This window comes from Myodes glareolus, chromosome 5 (assembly GCF_982192425.1).
Source record: "Myodes glareolus chromosome 5, mMyoGla1.1, whole genome shotgun sequence".
NCBI lineage: Eukaryota > Metazoa > Chordata > Mammalia > Rodentia > Cricetidae > Myodes > Myodes glareolus.
Window position 1 is genome coordinate 63085838 of NC_142030.1, and position 18454 is coordinate 63104291.

Below are 18454 nucleotides of genomic sequence, written 5' to 3' on the forward strand. Positions count from 1 at the left end.
TTGGCCTGGTTCTCGGAGTATAGCCAGTCTTGCCTAGAACTCAAGGCAATCCTCCTGTCTTAGCTTCCCAAATGTTGGGATACAGGCTGCCACTATGCCCAGCTTATTGAGCACAGTTTTAATGTATATCCAAGCCGATTTTTTTTTTACTTTTTTCTCATTTGGAAGATTTGATACATACACTATATACATATACATACATAGAAAAATGTATCATATATGTCTTAAGCTTTGAAGCAAAATATAGAATTAAATATCAGAGGAGCACAGTTCTCCAACAGAAGAGTTGAAAAATTAACATCTCCCAGTTCCTCCTCACCTCTTACTGCCTACCCCAGAGACAGAAGCACAAGCCATACTTCTCCCTTCGTAATTTGACAACTAAAATAGGTATCACTGACAATATGCTTTGGAGGGTTAACTTTCTAAAAACCTTTGCAAGTTTTAGTGGGTTTGTTTGTTGTTTGTTTTTCCAAATCTTCACTCAACACAACATTCTAATATTCACCCATGTGGTCAGGTGAGATATTTTGTACATCAACTTTATTTACTGTGTATCATCTCTTCTCTTATCAGAAGCTTACTAAAGAAGGGAGAGGAGGGAAGGAAGAAGGGAAAGGAAAGGAAGGGGCGGGAAGAAGGAGAGGGGAGCATTAAGGAGCACCATCTACCTCCAGAACGTCAGGACAAGTAATAATCACAGCACAGCACCTTGTCTTCCTTGAGGAGCTTCCCTGGTCCCTTTTCTGGGTCAGTAATGATGAGAGAGGACTTCGTGATAAACTTTTTCAGAACCAGCCTTGCATCTGAAAGAACAGGACAGCAAAATGTAAAACAAGACAAAAAACAAAGGGCAAGCCGTCCTGATTGTGCAGCCCATCACACAGCCAGAACTCGATGAGGTTGGTGTAGAAGGTCCACTGTCGCTGGTTTTGAGGAATTCAGGAGAACGGCACTCAAGAACACATCACTTCAGAGCACTCAGTGTGTCCCTAGAATTATGATAGGATTTTTGAAGACCCAAAGAAATATAAAACATGACACTGGGTCCCAAATTGTCATATTTGTTAAAAATGTTCGTCCTGGAGAAAAGAGCAACAAGAGAAAAATATTTCCAACAGACAGATTGTCACTTTCTTGAACTTTCACACACACACACACACACATACACACACACTCAAAAGAAAATCTCTTTTTAAAAAATGCTTAAAATACTTTAATTTAATACCCATAGTCATATCACACACACACACACACACACACACACACACACACACACACATCACAAGATCTGCTTAAAAGTATACTAATCTAAGAGAATTAAGAGCGTGAAATAAACAACAGGGCTTACCATATTCTTACACAGAATTACTGAATGCTAGAAATTGTGATTAGTCCCAAATTACATTAAGCGTGATAAAATAGTTTTCTGTGGCTGCTGTATCAAGTACCCACAAATCAGGTGGGTTAAGACAGTTCTAATTCATCCTCTCACAGTTCCAGAGGTCGAATAACTGAGTCCAGTTCTGCTGACCTGCAGGCTCTGAGCAGAGACACTGATCCTTGTCTTTTTCAACCTCCACTGAGCTGCCTGTATTCCTTGGCTTATGGCCACTCCTCTATCTTCAGATACATCCTTCTGAACTCTGTTTCTGTCATCCAGCTGCCTTCTCTTCTGTGCCAATCCTCCCTCTGTCCCTAGCTTATAAAGACACAAATTACATATGGGTCCAACCTGGATAATCTTCCTAATCAAGGACTCCAAGGATCTGCAACGTCTCTTTTGCTATATGATTCAACAGTCACATGTTTCAGGGATCTGAATCTAGTTGTTTGGTAGCCATTGTTCAACCTTCTTTCTCATCCATTTACAATTCACATGCATCTCACAGGCAAAACACATTTACCCATCCCAATACCCCCAAAAGGTATGACCACATCAATTCAAACTCAAATTCTCATCTAAATCATCACAACTCAGAAATTTCAAACCTCAAACTCTCAAGTATGTGCATAAGGTTTGGGTGAGACTCTGTGATCCATCCTGGGCCAAAATTCCTCTCTGTCCATGAACCTTGTGAGCCAGAAACAATTTATCTTCTTCCAAACTATAATGGTGGCACAAGCACAGGACACAGTCATAGACACTGCCACTCAAAATAATGTCAAAATATAGCATACAAATTCCACTTGGCTTCAGACCTGGAGATAACTCTCCATTCTGTAGGCCTGTTTCTTTACCTTCTGGACCCAAGGATCCACATCCACTGAATCATCTCTCCCTTTTCATGAATTATAGCATGTCACCTGACCTGGTAGATTCAAAGCTATAATTCCAAAACTTAAAAGGCTGAGACTGAATGATCTGTGGTTTCAAAGCCACACTGGATTACACAGAGTTCCAGGACAGGCTGGACTCATAGTAATACCCCAACTGAGGAGGAGGTGGAAGAGGAGGAGAAGAAATGACAGAAGGGAGGGAGGAAGAAAAAAGAAAGTGCGTGCTAGCAGTTAAATAGCTTTATTAATCTGTCCCTGCCTACAAAATTTGGTAGACCAGTACTCTTCTTTTTATTTTAATTCTCTCTGTCCCTTTATTGAAAATGGTATTTCTGTCAATGTAACCCTCTCAAAATCCTTGTGAGACTCCCTACATATCACAGAGATTCATCTAGTCAGAAAGAGGCTCCTCCTGATCTTTTGTGGATAATTTAATTTCTATCCTGACTTCTGCAGAGATTGCTGGGGAAATGTGTGATACATGCTCCCCAATAATTCAGTAGCAAAAAAGATGTTCATCCATATTGATGTCTTTCCCTCCAAAGCTTATTTTCCTGACAGAGACTCTTAATATTTAGTACCTATGCTCTTAATAGACTTCTGTCACTGTAATAAAATGACTGAAATAAGAAACTTATAAAGAGGAAAGGTTTATTGGCTCAAGTTTCAGGTTTCTGTCTCTAGGTGGTTAGTCCTGTTGCCTTTGGGCCTATGACATGGTAGCATTATCACAGGGAGTATATGAGAACCAAGACCTTGTAGTCAAGAACAAACACAAAGGACAGGAAGAGGCTGAGATACCACCAGTCACTTCAAGGGCCCATCTCCAGTGACCAGACCTCCCACTAGGTCCCACATCTCAAAATCTCCAGTGAAATGCCTTTGGGCGCAGGAGCTTTGAGGGAACACCTCAAACCACAGGAGCTTGTCCTGTGATCTGTGTGTGCTGTACCCCACACTACCAAGATCTGCTCCCCTTTGCTTGACAGTTCTTCCAGTAATCTATCCCTTCCCTCCCACATTTTACCATAGACAGCAAGAAAAGGACCAACCACACCTTCAACCTTTTGCTTGGAAACCTCTTCATCTAAACTTTCAAACCCTCTCTCAGTATGTTTTCCCTACAACAGCAGGGTCCAAAGCAGCCGATCTTCCTGCTGCTCCATAGCAAGCCCCCACTGCCTTTGGGAGTGTTTGCTTGTTTTATTATTATGACTGCATGCCTATTGCTAAGTACATTCCCCGGCAAAAATATTAGCAGATTATTCGTTTTCAAGAAACCTAGCTGGGTACAACATTTTACCCCAGTGCATTTTCTTAAATGATGTCATTGAACTAACTCCTGAGTCACTATGACTGACGATGTAACAATGATCGTCACTGTGTATTTTGCTAGGTGTGCTGGGCTGCCTAGCAGGATTATCTGAAAGGCCTTGACGGAAGCACTGAATTAACGAGCATCTTCTGCTCTGTCTGACCAATTTTTTAGCTCATTAGTTTCTTCTCAGTTAAGACAAAAAGATGTCTAACCAAAGACGGTCTGCGCTGTCTCCCCTGCTGTTCTGTTTCCTCCGAGAGAGTGCCTGCATTTGTGATGGGACAATCTGGACCAAGGTCGGATGGGAGATTTTTCCAGATGAAGTGCACTCCCTGAAAGCTAAGGCTCCCCCGTCCCACTGTCTCCCTTACCCTCTGGACAAATTCTGCTGCAACTTTGCTAACGTGGACCTAATCCAGAGTTCTTTACACCTCACGTACATCTTAGTGCAAGCTCTCTTCTTAATCCTGTTTGTTTTATCTGTGCATTATCTATGGATGAAATGGACGAGACATCAAAGAAAGGTGAATTTGCAATGCAGATGGGAGGAGTTGTGGCATCTCAAAGGGTGCGTGTTGCAAGGTTATGCAGTTCTCTGAAGTTAACCTTCCCTGCTCCCCATTCGCCTGCCCCACCTCCATTATCTAATGGTGTCCTGCACACACTTATGAGTTCCACAGAGGTGTGTTTAATCGGAAGCTCCTTAAAATTATCTCCACCAGCTCCTTCTTTCAAGTTACCAAACACACCAAAATACCGAGATGCGGTAGGTAGGATTATAGGAACTGAGGTTACCTGTCTGTCCTTCGGTAAGTCACGTATTCTTTCTCAGCCTCCTCATAAAATGATCTGAAATAAGGGGGTCTAATCTTAGAGAACCTGCGAGTCTATCAAAGCTCACTATGAAAATTGGCATGAACTTCCCAATGGAATGGGCTGTAAATTGATTTCTAAATGTTAGAATTTAGTGGGAAACAAGGCTTCATTCCCAATTTTGCCAATAGATGGCACTATAATTCAAGACAATCAAGAATATTCTTCCTTGACCTTCAGAGTGACCTAAATATATGTTTTCTTGTTTTTAAAATATTACTGTATTATGCAGTGATCTTTCTTAGTAAGGGAAAATACTTTTCTGTAACAGAAGCGGCTGCTTGTTGGGGTTTCTGTCCTGCCCAGTTCCCATGTCGTTTAGCCCCAAAGAATCACAAGAAATCTACATTAGGTTATAAACTGATTGGCCCATTAACTCAGGCTTTGTATTAGCTCTTATAACTTATATTAACCCATTATTCTTATCTATGCTAGTCACATGGCTCAGTACCTTTTTCAGCGGGGCAGGTCACATCTTGCTTCTTCTGTGATCTGGGCAGGACTGCGGAAAGAGCTTCCTTCTTCCTAGAATACTCCTGTTCTCATTGCCCCACCTCTACTTCCTGTCTGGTTTTCCCACCTATACTTCCAGCCTGGCTACCAGCCAATCAGCATTTATTTAAAATATAACTGACAGAATATAGAATTGTCCTACACCACTTTTCTTCTATTTATTTGGTTCTGGGAATTAAACCCAGGGCCTCCTACATCCTAGGAAGCTCTCTACAGCTCACTGAGTTCTGTCCCCAACTCCTAACAATCTTAAGGACTCATTTTATGTTCCAGGTACCATAGAGTGATTTTACTCGGGTCAGCCTGCCAGGAACCATGCACTTAAAGAAAACTAGCTCCCCCTTCCCCTGACGTTGTCGATTGTCCATAGTTCTTCATGGAGGGGTGAGGGCTTGTGAGCCCTTTCCCATGCCATGCTAGGATGTGCATTGTCTTGCTCTTGTGAGGATCTTGTCCAGGCAGTCATGAGTGCTGTTAAGTTCACGAGTGCAGAATTACTATCACAGTCAGAAGATACTGTTTTGTTCTCATCCTCTCTGATCTCTGGCTCTTTCAGGTTTTCTGCCCACCCCACATGATGCCTGATGGGGAGGGGTGTGATACAGATGTCACATTTATGCCTGGGCACTCCACAGTCATTTATTCTCTGCACTTTGACCAGTTTTAAGTTTCCACATGAACTATCTGCACAAGGAAATGTCTGATGAAGTTAGAGCGTTGCACTGATCTAAATGGAGAGAGATACAAGTTTAGACTGCAGTTTGATATTATATTAGCAAAATAATACTAGTAGATTCACCAGTGGGACCTGTGAGCTCCACTCCCATGGGTTCTTGGCCAGATATGCAGTACCAGGTCTGTGTTTCCTTCTGTGGAACAGGCAGGCCTTAGATCCAAACAGAAAGACCAGGTTACTCTAGGAGGCGCATGTCACATCTTGCCATGACAGTCATTGCTGCAGTTCACAGGGCTGACAGCTGGGTAAGACCAGGGCAGCATGTTCAGCACCTTCCAATACTGTGAGGGCTAGCCAGCAGGGAGGAAGCCATCAGGTCAAAACTGACTCAACTTCTCCATGTCTTGAAGGAAAACATCCTAATTTCTCTGGGCGAAATGTTCTAACCCTAGAAAACACTAGCCAGTGTTTGCTAATGGTGATGTGTAAATATGTGATATGTAGGTCTTAGCAGGATTTAAGTTTGCTTTTTCAGAATATCATTTCACTTTGAAATAAGACAAAAATCATTTGTTTTGCTCTTTCAGCTGAAAAAGCAAGCCTCTTTAGAGAAACATGGTAATAACCTAGAGAGCCCATCCATCTATGATATTGAACAAATCCTCTGCAGACTGCTGGCCACAACATCAATGATGACCAAGTTCCTGAAGCAGGTGTCCCAACATTCTTCCTTTAAGAAAGCTAAGCAACAACGTAAAGTAAAGAGGAAGAAGAATAAAGGAGAGGAGCTGAAGGATTCTAAATCTAAGCACATGCAAAAGTAGCCCAGTCAAGTACAGAAGAGTACAAAGGATCTATTTCCAGGACTATATGAGGATGAAAAGGTTTCTTTGGGAGTTGGTGTAGTTTTTTGGTCTTTTGGGGTTTTTGCCATAGCCTTTACTGAAAATTTTTCAGACAAATCTGGATTTCCATTCAACTGCAAAATAGTCCACACTGACTAGTGTGGCTCCCATAATAAAATGAAAACACCTTAACCTGACGCCTAAGGGTATAAAATAATCCGGTGGCTATTATAGCAGCAACATTTTTTTTTTCAGCCTGACGATTTTTTTTTTCATCATGACAGGTAGTTGCTACACTGCATCATTTAGTTTTCACAAGTCTCAAAGGGAAGGATCCATCACTGGCCCCTCCTTCCAGAAAAGCAAACTAGGGTACAAAGAATTAGAGTGCTCTACTCATGCTCACATAGGATTCACACCCAAGCATCCTCTGGGAACCAAGTGCTTACCCCTTCCACCTGCACTCTAGATTACCTATGGAAGCTATGGCATAGGCTCCAGTAAGGCAATCTTGTTACGTTCATTCCCAGACCTAACATTTGACTTATGCTCTTAGCTCTGCTACTATGTATTCAAATCCCATTCATCTGGCAAGGTCAAGTTGAACTCAAACAAGTTGGCTTCCTGTTCTATCTCAGGGCAGGGACTGCCTTTCCTGCCAGTTTTTCCCTTTAACCCTTCTCTTTATGCTCACATCTTTCTGATACTGTTATATAATTGCTAGATGCTTTCTAGATGATTGTCCAGATCGCAGAAACAACCAGTCATGCCTACAACAACATTAGCACATTCGGTAGCGGGCATTCCATCAAGGCTCACTAAGCTCATGCATGCAGATAGCCGTACAAAATGACTTGACGTCTATGAGCACTCAGCAAGTTACACAGGGATGTCTTCCTAAAGGCTTTCCAAGCCGTGGTTTACAGATCTGGAGAACAATAGAGCAAACTGTGAGCAAAATGCAAGGTAGCATATAGATTTTTGGACTTCGTTGAAATAGAAAATTCATAAAAGACATGAAAAATTTTAAGTGCACATCTCAATGAACTTCCATAAACAAAATATCCATGTAACCAGGGGCCAAATTGAGAAAATAACAGGTCTCAGAAGTCCTCCTGTGCAATAGGGTAATTGGGATTTGGATTACTAACACCATGAGTCAACTTTTCCTAGGAAAATTTTTTAATTTTCAATAACAACTTTTACTCTGGGGGGGTCAAATATATTACTGAAATATTTAAACATTTAAATATTTAAACATTTAGGTAATCGTGTACTTTGTCTAAGTCTTTCAGAAAACAACCTTGAACATATATTGTATAATTTATTGCTTAAATTGTCAGAAGTTGGTAACCTAACAAGAGACATGCCAGGGGGGCAGGTGGTTAGGAGTGAAGTAAAAGAGAAAAGAAAAATGAAGGCAATCTTCATAGAGTAACAATAGAGAATACAGTATCTAGTTGGAAGGTCGAAATGTCAATCATCTCATACTATGGCCTCAAACATCTTAACATCACATGTGCTCCTTACCTGCCCAGTCCAGAAAATGAACACACTCAGTCTGAGAATAGCGAGCAGCAACGTCTCGAGCTTTCTCCCCCCGGAAGTTTAAAGCTTCTATATCGACATCCAGCTCCACCAGGGCCTTCAAAGTTTCCAGGCGGCCCCAGGCTGCAGCGCAGTGTAAGAGAGTGTACCCTACAGAGTAGAGATGATCAGATCAAACAGATTTAGGAGGGCTTGGCAGTTTTTAACTTTATGATGGTAGAAAAGGCATTCACATTCTGTAGGGAGCACACTTGAAGACTTGTTTAGCCTTTTCCAAGGCTCATAACATGTGTTCCAATACTCTGATACACTGATGCTAGACAGCAACAGTGAGCAGCAGCACCAAGGCAACCATGTAATCACATGAAAAAATAGATCCCAAGCATGTTCTCTGGTATACAGTGTTGCGTATATTATGATAACCAGGCTAGCTAAGTTTCTGCTTACAGTACTTTATAATGGGTCCATTGGGTCATTGGTGTAGGAGGTGCTTCTGTTTATGTGTTGGTTTTATTGGTCGAATAAAGAAATTGCCTTGATCTTTTGATAGGGCAGAACTTAGGTAGGCAGAATAGACAGAACTGAATGCTGGGAAGAAGGGCAGACAGGCAGATGCCATGGTTTTCCTACCTGAGACAGACACTGGTTAGAAGCTTGCCAGTAAGCCACAGTCACGTGGCAACCCTTTTCTTTCAACAGGTCATGATTTCATCACAAGTCAGGGTACATCTATGTGTTTGTTATTCCAGACTATTTTATGTAGTGGATCATAAACATAGCCAAATACTGAACAGTTACTATGAGCCAGGCACTAAGTGTTCTACACAGTAAATGCATTGAATTTTAGAGAACCTGTAGCATCAGAATTATTATAATCCTCATCTTACAGACAAGAAAACTAAAATTCAGAGATGCTCAGAAACTTGCCTCAAGGAACGCAGCCAGGAAAATGATGGATGCAAGATACCAACCTGGGCAGTCTGACTCCTGAGCTCCTCCACATCTACTAAGGAAGAGGGCAATCTCCCTATCAGTTGCCCACTTCGGAACTGCAAGCCTTTATGATTTTAAGGAACTTTCGTCAGACTCTAATTACCCTTGCTTTACTCTCAATCGAAATCATTATCACTGTGTATGCTTTGGTTTGCAAATTAATCTTTTGAATTAAATCTGACAGTGTGACTTGCCAAACTAGAAAGCAATTTCCTGGGCTTAGTGAGGTGTGCAGTAAAGGGGGAAACACAGGGTGCACCTTAAAGAGTTTTTCCCACTGATTTGTTTAAAAATCAAGGACTGCTGTTCTATTGTCCTGAAAGGCCCCAGTTAAGTAGGGCAGCTAGGGCTAGGAACACAACTTCCCTAACATGCACAAGGTCCTGGGTTCTAGAAAGCAATTAAAAATTATCTAAATTCAGGTTCCAACACCAGAGCTTCTAGCAGCCCTCACTAAAAGATCTTGGGAGTCAGGGGCTCACAGTGTGCTTTTCACAAGCCCCATCCCTTGCTCAGCCAGAAAGTCCTTCACACTGAAAACGTACACTGGTGGGCGACCTGGGGGCTCTCAATTGGCCCATATCCAGTAGCTAATTGGCCAACACTTGTCTTAAGAACCCAACCCTTTTGTTCTCAAAGCATCCAGGAATGTTTTGGCCTTAGGTAGCCTCGGGTTTGTCAGAAGTTGTGAACACTAGACCATTACCAGGGAAAGGAAAATGCTTTTACTTACAGACCCTGCTAAGAGAAAGTGAGTCAGCTCTTTGTTCAAAGTAGAAAATGTGTCAACTGGTGACACGTATAAGGGAATAGATTGTAACTTTAAATTTGTAACAAATTCCAAAATGACTTTTTTAATACACACACAAATACATACACACATACACACATACACACACACACACACACACACACACACACTCTGCTGGTAAAGGAGGTGCTATTAAATTCTTTTCTCTGGCCACAGTACCTGAGTAGTGTAGACCTGGTACCCAGGGTGACTGATCCATACTTCTGATATGAGAAATTTCAAAAGAGAAGTTGAGTCAATATAAATTGTAACAGTTCACTACACTTACCCCTAAGAATAGACTTATGACTCTCTTAAATAGTCAAAAAGAGGCAAAAAGAGCTGAGCAAGGATTGGTGTGTTGAAGCTCTTACAAAAGGACTTTGTATGTGCTTAATTTAATCACTGCAGTAGCCCTATGAGGACGGTATTAGCCTCATTATAGTATATAATGGAAAGTAAAGGCCAGCGAGTCTGCACTTTCCCAAGGCCACGCTGGTAGTACACTGTCGAAGTAAGATTAAAACCTGGGTATGTGTTCATATAGTGTTTACAAAGAAAAGAAAGAAACAGCCATGTGCTAATATCTGGATGAGCTAGGAAAACAGAAGATACAAAACCAGAAACCTCTTGGTTCCCTATTCAGCAGTGCCAGAACCCTGGGTCTACCTGAGACCAACTTATAAACCACCATAACCAGAAGGACAATAAGATGTTAATGGACAGTCCAAAGTGACCTGGTCTATATAGTGAATTTCAGAAGAGCCAAAACTACATAGTGAGACCTTGTCTCAAAAACAAACAAACAAAACAACTGGATGTGGTGGCACATGCCTTTAATTCCAGCACTCAGGAGGCAGAAAGATGGATTTCTGTGAGCTCAAGTCCAGGCTGGTCTGCATAGCAAGTTCCAGGACAGCCATAGCTCATAGCTATATAGTAAGAACTTGAGAGAGAGAGGGAGAGAGAGAGAGAGAGAGAGAGAGAGAGAGAGAGAGAGAGACCAAAGTGAATTACTTTCAGTCCGCCCAAAATTGGAACTCTTGGGCATCCCCCAATTTTTTAACATCACAATAAGCAAAATATTTAAGAACTCTATGAGCCAGAGCCTGACTGGAGCATTATCTCTTGTCTTTATTTTTGACGATCTTAATCCATTATAAAATTAACACAGAATCTCTGACAATGTGAGGTGTGAGGAGTCCGAGGTCCGGTGTTGGTGTGGACTGCTGTGGGAGTACCTTCCGCTCCATCAGCCAATAGCCGCTGAAATACCAGCCCACTGGGACGTGGTATATTTCTCTTTAAAAGAAGAACTGCAAGCCTCGGCTAGGCCTCTTGATTCCGGCACTTGGTTCTGGCTCCTGCTCCAGTGACTAAGCTCCCTTCCTGACGGTTTATGGTGTATGTAAGTTTTACCCCCCAAAATAAATACCCTTTAAAACATAACTGGTGTGGGATTAATTCACCATTAGTGGACTTTTCCAAGGCCCCACACGGTGGGAAACAGAGAGATGCTCTCCAAGCCCCTATAGTCCACTGTCCGAGGTCAGAGTATTGGTGTGGACCTTACTGAGTCCCCACACAGTGGGAAGCAGAGAGATGCTCTCCAAGCCCTTCGTCCACTGTCCATCTGTGAGAGATTCTCACAAGGACTCACTCCCCAGCACTCCCACATTGACATCCATTTCAAACACATGACTTTTGTTTGGGACATACTTAGACCCTTATAATTCCTGCCTTCTGTCTGAAGGTGAAAATCTTCCATTAGCTGAATGGTCCAGGGTCCCTGATTCATTCAGAAAAAGATACTTTCTATAGATAACGCACTGCAAGTATGACCAAGAAGCCAGGCCACATGGGAGATAATTTGAATCTCAAAAAAACTAAAATCTGGATCTTCTCAAAGCTGAAATAATTCAAGGTGTCATCTAAATTCAAGGTGTCTCATTAAATTCACTGTGACAACTGAAAAGTAGGTGTGAAGGGGGCTGTATATTTTAATATAATCAGTTTAAAATAAAGCTGTTTTAAACAAGTATTTTTACCAAGGAATATTCAATGTTTTTAATCCTTTACTGAAAATAGTTCATTTTGGGAAAAAAAACCCACACACACTTTGTAGTACATTAACAGCATCACCATTCCAATGGAAAAAAATCCTCTAACATTATTTTGGACCCAGCAACATGGCTCAGTGATCAAAAGTGTTTGCCGCCTGACTCAGTCTGGCAACCTGAGTTTAATCCACAGAATTTGTATAGTAGAACAGATGCCTAGAAATTGTCCTCTGTCCTCCATTCATGCACCATAGTGTGTGCATGCACACACATACACACACAATGTAAAATAAATTTTTAAAGTAGGATTCCAGAAAACATTCAGATAAGAATTGGATCTTTTACCCAATGTGCTGGTACACATTTTTCTAATCCCTGCACTTAAGAGTTAGAAGCATATGGATCTCTGTGAGTCTGAGACCAGTTCTGTCTACATATCAAGGTCCAGGTCAGGGCTACATAGTGAGATCTTGATAAAAGGAAGAAAGAAAGAAAGAAAGAAAGAAAGAAAGAAAGAAAGAAAGAAAGAAAGGAGAATAGAGAGAGAAAGAAAGAAACAAAGAAAAAGGAAGGAAGGAAGGAAGAAAGAAAGAAAGGAAGGAAGGAGAATAGAGAGAGAAAGAAAGAAACAAAGAAAAAGGAAGGAAGGAAGGAAGGAAAAAAGAAAGGAATAAAATAAAGAAAAAAGAAAGGAAGTGAAAATAGAATTGGACCTTCCTAAACCTCTCCTCTTACACTGGTAATGAGCTTTAGATTCCAAAAAGGAGGATACAGATGGAGGATTGGAAACCCCACGGAAGAAAGAGAAGAATTCAAAGGATGAAAGAACAGAAGTGCATAAGAAGTAGCATCCTAGTTTTCTTTCCACTGCTGTGGTAAACACCATGACCAAGAGCCACTTGCTGAGGAACTGGTTTATTTCATCTTACAGCCTATAGCTCACAGTCCATCATTGGTGAGGGAGAATTGTCTGTATTCTGTCAATCATGTTTTAAATAAATACTGATTGGCCAGGCAGGAAGTATAGGTGGGAAAACCAGACTGATGCAATGAGAACAGGAGAATTCTGGGAAGGAGGAAGTTGATTCCCCTCAGTCCTGCACAGAAAACCGAGGAAGCAGGTTGTGATCTGCCAGCTGAAAAAGGTACCGAGCCATATGGCTAAAATAGATCAGAATAATGGGTTAATATAAGTCATAAAAGCTAATAAGAAGCCTGAGCTAATGGGTCAATCAGCTTATAACTTATAGAGACCTCTGTGTGATTTTCTTTGGGACTTGCAGGCTGTGGGGTTCCGGGTGGGACAGAAACCCCAACTAGCTGGCCCTCATGTTACACATCATGAAGGAAGTCAAGGCAGGAACTCAAGCAAGGCAGGAACCTAGAGGAAGGAACTAAAGCAGAGACCTCAAGGAGTGCTGCTTACCAGTTTGGTTTCCATGGCTTGTCTTTTTATACAACCCAGGACCACCATCCAGGTGTGAACAACACCTCCCATATAATTGCAAAGAAAAACGCCTTGCTGTCTTGCTGACAGACCTATCTGAAGGAGGTACTTTCTCAATTGAAGTTCCTTGAAGGCGTAAGTCACAGACAATCCCACACCAGTTTGGAATTATGATTAATAGAATGGTTATTTATTCAAAGGGGAAAAAACTTACAGATTACCGTCCCAGACAACAGCCCCTCCACGCAAACAGGAAAGGAGTCTAGGAGCCGGAAGCGGAGCAGGAAGCCAGAGAGGGAGAGGAGGACAACCACTGCTTTTTTTAAAGAGAGAGAGACCACGCCCCAATGGGCTGGTAACTCAGCGGCGATTGGCTGAAGGAGCGGAAGGAGCTCCCGCAGCAGTTCCTCCTTCCCAGATGATCCTAGCTTGTATCAAGTTCATTAAACACTAACCAGCACAGGATGTCACAGTGAACCTAAAGGTCAAACAAGCAGGAAGAGCAGTCTCCTCCTTGCGCAGGCTTTGTTCTGTGAACCTCACAACTGCCAGGACATTCAAACCTCATCCTGATCCCGACACAGCACTGGGGAATGACGTTGCTCTCAGCTATACATAAGAAACTGAAACACAAAAGGCTGCTTCTAGTTATAGAGTGTGCCGAAGATAAGTTCAACTCCAAGAACTGAAATAATGAAAGGCAAGAACAGAGAAAGAGACCATTTCTAAATTCACTAAAAAGGCAATGGCTAGGGCTGGAGAGCTGGTTCATTGGCTAAGAGCTAGTACAGCTTTTGCAGAGGAACCTCGTTTAGTTTCCAGGACCCAGGACAGAAAGCTCACAACTGTTTGCAATTCCAACTCCAGAGGATCCGATACCCTCTTCTGGCCTGCACAAGCAACTGCACTCATGTGCACATACCTACACACAGACAGACATAAACAAAGACACACACACACACACAGTCACTGAAAAGTAAAAACAAACCTTTTTTAAAAAAGAAAATATAAAGCTTAGCAATAGGATAGGCTATCTTAGGGTCACTGCCTCTGTGATGAAACACCATGATCAGAGCAACTTGGGGAAGAAAAGGTTTATTTGGCTTACATTTTCATATCATTGTTTATTATTGAAGGAATTCAGAACAGGAACTCAAACAGGACAGGAACTTGGAGGCAGGAGCTGATGCAGAAGCCATGGAGGCCTGCTTACTAGCTGTTCCTCATGGCTTTCTCAGCCTGCTTTCTTATAGAACCCAGAACCACCAGCCCGGGATGGCACCACCCACAATTAAGAAAATGCCTTACAGGCTTGCCTACAGCCTGGTCTTTTGGAGGCATTTTCTTAAGCGAGGTTTCCTCCTCTCAGATGACTTTAGGTCGTATCAAGTTGACATAAAGCTAGCCAGCACTTAGACACACAAAGAAAAAAAATGAACCTCAAAACTATACAAATCTTCAAAGACAATATAACAGAAAATAACAAAGGATATGCAAAAACAGAAAATAACTAACAAAATGACAAGAACAGATTGTTACATACTGATAATAACCTTTAATGCAAGTAACTTGTAATCCCTAACTAAAAGATGTGGATAAAAAGACAGGGAAAGAGAAACAATACCAATCTATATGCTTCCTGCAACAAACTCACCCTACTGATGATAAAACATATAGACTAGATGATAAAAGATGGAAAAGAGATGTTTCCTGCAAGTAGAAAATAATACCAAGCAAAAGTAGTAATATTTAAATCAGATAAAAACCAGTTTTTTTAGCAGTCAGCTTTAAATTATAATAATTATGAAAGGATTAATTTATAAAGAAAATAAAGCTTATTTGGGTTTAATTCTGGAGGCTCTTCTAGTGTGCAATGAGGGGCTGGTAAGATGGTTCAGCAGGTAAAGGGGCCTGTTACACAATCCTGACAAACTGAGTTCAATCCCTAGAACCCATATAAAGGTAAAAGGAGAGAACCAACTCCACAATGCTGGGCTGAATCCAACAGGTACATTGTGGCCTTGTGCATACTGAAAGTGCACACTACCAACTGAGCCACTGATGATACCTTGACTGCTTAATCTTTTAAAAACTAGGGAACTACACTAGTTTTCATTTTTAACGTTATAACCAATCTTCATTTGTGGCATAAACACAACTGGCCAATAAGTTTGGGCTTGATAAAAAAAAAAACAACTGTTTGTTTTCACTACAAAATTAAAAATGTTTTGAAATAATTATATAAAGTATAAAGCAGGCACATCAAACTTATCTAGTCACAAAGACTGTAAGACACATCCTCGGGAGATCACAAGTGATACTGACGAAAGATGAAATACCTCTGGCGGTTTTCTCGTTCAGATTCACCCCATACTTTGCCAAGGCTCTAATTACATCACTTTTCCCAGCCATGCAAGCTGCATACAGCAGGTTTCTCCCAACAATGTCTTCTTCCAGAAGCAGTTGCACAGCGTGCTCATGGTGAGGGTGTTCGGGGTCCTCGAAAATCTTCTGCAAACCTTCTACATCCCCTGTGAGAGCCGGCTGCAAGAGGGGGTTCTCTGAGCCTGTTTCATCTGCTTCTTGGAATTCTTCATAGTCTTGCTGGGAGGAAAATACTGACTTTTCTGAACCCTCTGATTCTAGAGTTCCTTCTGGCTCCATTCACTCCAACAATACCTAGCACTGAGCGGGAGGGGAGGAAGGCAATTCAAAAGTATCAGTGTTTATATATTTACTTTTTTTATTTATTAAGACAGAGTCTCACTATGCAGTTCTGGCTGACATGAACCTGCTCTGTAAGTCAGCTGGCTTTGAACACACCAGATCCACCTACTTTGCTTCCCAAGTGCTGAGATTAAAGACTACTTATTTATCTTTAATCAGTTCGCTGACAATATAAATGTAACAAAAATATATACTTGAAGCTAATTATGATCATAAAATAAGCTGCTTTAGCCATTTAATCAATAAAATCAACAATGAGTAAACATGTGGCCTCAGTATATGACAAAATACTAAATATATAATATAAATAGTAAATTCAATAGGAACAGATCAAAATGAACTAAATTCATAAGGAAAAAAATCAAAAGAGAATTGTTAAATAAATTTATCTGCCTAAAAATGATCCTTGTTAGGGGGAATTAAGGAATATAGTTGGATCTTTAGAGCCAAATTATGAAGACTTAAAAAAATTAGGCACTAGCTTTTAAACAGAATCTATTCAAACAAAATTTATTAACTTATTATTCTTGAAAATTTATCAATGTTATTTAAATGTTTATATAAATTAAAAACACATTTTGTTTTGTTTTGTTTTGAGATTGAGTCTTGCCATGTAGCCCTGGATAGCCTGAAACTTGCCCTGTAGACCAGACTGGCCTGGAATTTGCAGTGATCCTCCTGCCTCCACATCTTTGGTGCTGGGATTACAGGTGTAGGGTATTACGCCCAGTTTAAAACAAACAAGTTTATCTTCTTTCCTCAACAATTTCCTGTACACATAGCAGAAAATAGGACATGAACAAAATCTATGTTACAAAATGTGACGGCAGTAAGTGCCATAACATGAAATTCTATGGGACTCTAGAGAGGACAAAATTAATTCCAGTCAATTAAGGAAATCTTAACAGGGCTCACTCTGATGGAATGTATATCAAATTGGAAATGACTCAGGGAAGAGTACCATGGTCCCCCATACACACCAAATGTTTTGCCCTCACACCAAATGTTATGACATCACATCAAATATTATGACATCACTATGTACTCAGAACAGCAAAATCCTTAAGGGGAACATCGTGCCCAGGAGCGGGAGAGATGACTCGGCAGGCAGGAGCGCTTACTGCTATTGCAGAGGCCCCAGGTTTGGTTCTCAGCACCCACATGGCAGCTGGCAAGCACTTCTAACTCTAGATCCAGGTCTGCTCTGGGCTCCTGCATATATCTGGCACATATAAACTTATGCAGGCTCAATACACACATCTGAATAAAAATAACTTTAATTTTTTAAATAAAAAACTAAAGATAGGAGTTGAATAGGATGAGTTACAGTAGTACACCATGTGACCAGATCATGTGACCAGATTCTTCTGCTGTGGTTCACAGTACCCTGCTCCAGATGTCCATGCCTTGTGAATTCCATCACCTTTCGGCATGGGCTGCACATAGCTTCTAACGAAGGGACACAGCGACAAGGAAAGTATCCTAAGGGTGTGATGGATCCCAATAGACTGTGGCTCATATTTTCTTCCTGGCTCTTTTCACACAGAAGAGGGAGCCACCTTTCAAGAGACTGAGGGCAAACTCTGGCAACAGCTGACCAGAAGAGAGGCCCTTAGCCAAGAAGCCTCTAAAGAGTTTAATTCTGACAAAAACATTTAATGCACTTGAAAGCAGCCCTGTCTTAGGTGAACTTTACCTGGCCTTCAGCCTCCTCAAGACACTGAAGTAGGGGATCTAGTTAAACAGCACCCAGGTTCCTGACACACAGAGTCTGTGAGATAACCTGTGTGCTATTTTAAACACACCAAGCTTGGTTAATTTGTTCCTTAGTGTCAAATAACTAAGACTATAACAACGTGCAACACTATTTTGTTGAGAAAGCAAATTCAAAGGCACGTATAGACAAGGAGTATCTTTCCTAAGTCAAAAGCAATTAAAGGTAAATTAACTTTTTAAACATGCAAGCAGATGCAATTACACTCAGTGATGGTTTGAAAGAGAGTGCCCCCACCCCACCCCTGCCATAGGCTCATATATTTGAATACTTGGTGCTGTTTGGGAAGGACAAACTTAGTGTTTGGGAAGAATACACCTACTTAGTAGTGTGACCTTGTGGGAGGAGGTGTGTCACTGAGGCTGTGAGATTTCAAAAGCCTATGATATTCCCTATTGGCTCTCTTGGTTTCACATGGTTTCTCAAAATGTGAGCTCTCAGCTACTGCTCCAATGGTATGCCTACCTGTCTGCTGCAACACTCCTGGCCATGGTAGTCATGAAGTGTGACCTTCTGAGACTGTAAGCCCCACATAAGAGCTTTCTTTTATAAGTTGCCTTGGTCATCACAGCCATAGAAAAGCAACTAAGAAACAACACATTATAAAACA

General features: G+C 41.3%; 2 protein-coding genes across 3 annotated transcripts in view; one reads left to right on the forward strand and one right to left on the reverse strand.

Moving 5' to 3' along the window:
* Ankrd45 (ankyrin repeat domain 45) overlaps positions 1 to 18454 on the reverse strand; it is a 28237-nt gene that overhangs the window by 6937 nt on the left and 2846 nt on the right. Inside the window, exons 3-5 of the mRNA XM_048421328.3 lie at positions 15683 to 16028; positions 8036 to 8203; positions 712 to 806 (exon numbers count right to left, since the gene is read on the reverse strand). Of these exons, the coding sequence (XP_048277285.1) occupies positions 712 to 806; positions 8036 to 8203; positions 15683 to 16007 (588 nt within the window). The 5' untranslated portion in view covers positions 16008 to 16028. The remainder of the gene's footprint in view (positions 1 to 711; positions 807 to 8035; positions 8204 to 15682; positions 16029 to 18454) is intronic.
* Tex50 (testis expressed 50) lies at positions 3669 to 9428 on the forward strand. 2 transcript variants are annotated; one of them, XM_048421334.2, is made up of 3 exons: positions 3669 to 4122; positions 6248 to 6373; positions 8943 to 9428. In XM_048421334.2, the coding sequence occupies exons 1-3, from the start codon at positions 3802 to 3804 to the stop codon at positions 9042 to 9044; spliced, it is 549 nt and encodes a 182-aa protein (XP_048277291.1). In that variant the 5' UTR covers positions 3669 to 3801; the 3' UTR covers positions 9045 to 9428. The 2 variants fall into 2 exon arrangements, with proteins under 2 accessions (XP_048277291.1, XP_048277290.1); XM_048421333.3 differs by lacking the exon at positions 8943 to 9428 and having other exon boundaries at positions 6248 to 6697.

What these genes read in the sequence shown, in the direction of transcription:
- Tex50 (XM_048421333.3), top strand. Translation starts at nt 3,802, where the DNA reads ATGTCTAACCAAAGACGGTCTGCGCTGTCTCCCCTGCTGTTCTGTTTC. An exon ending in GGACGAGACATCAAAGAAAG is followed by an intron (nt 4,123 to 6,247) that starts GTGAATTTGCAA and finishes TTGCTCTTTCAG; the next exon opens with CTGAAAAAGCAAGCCTCTTT.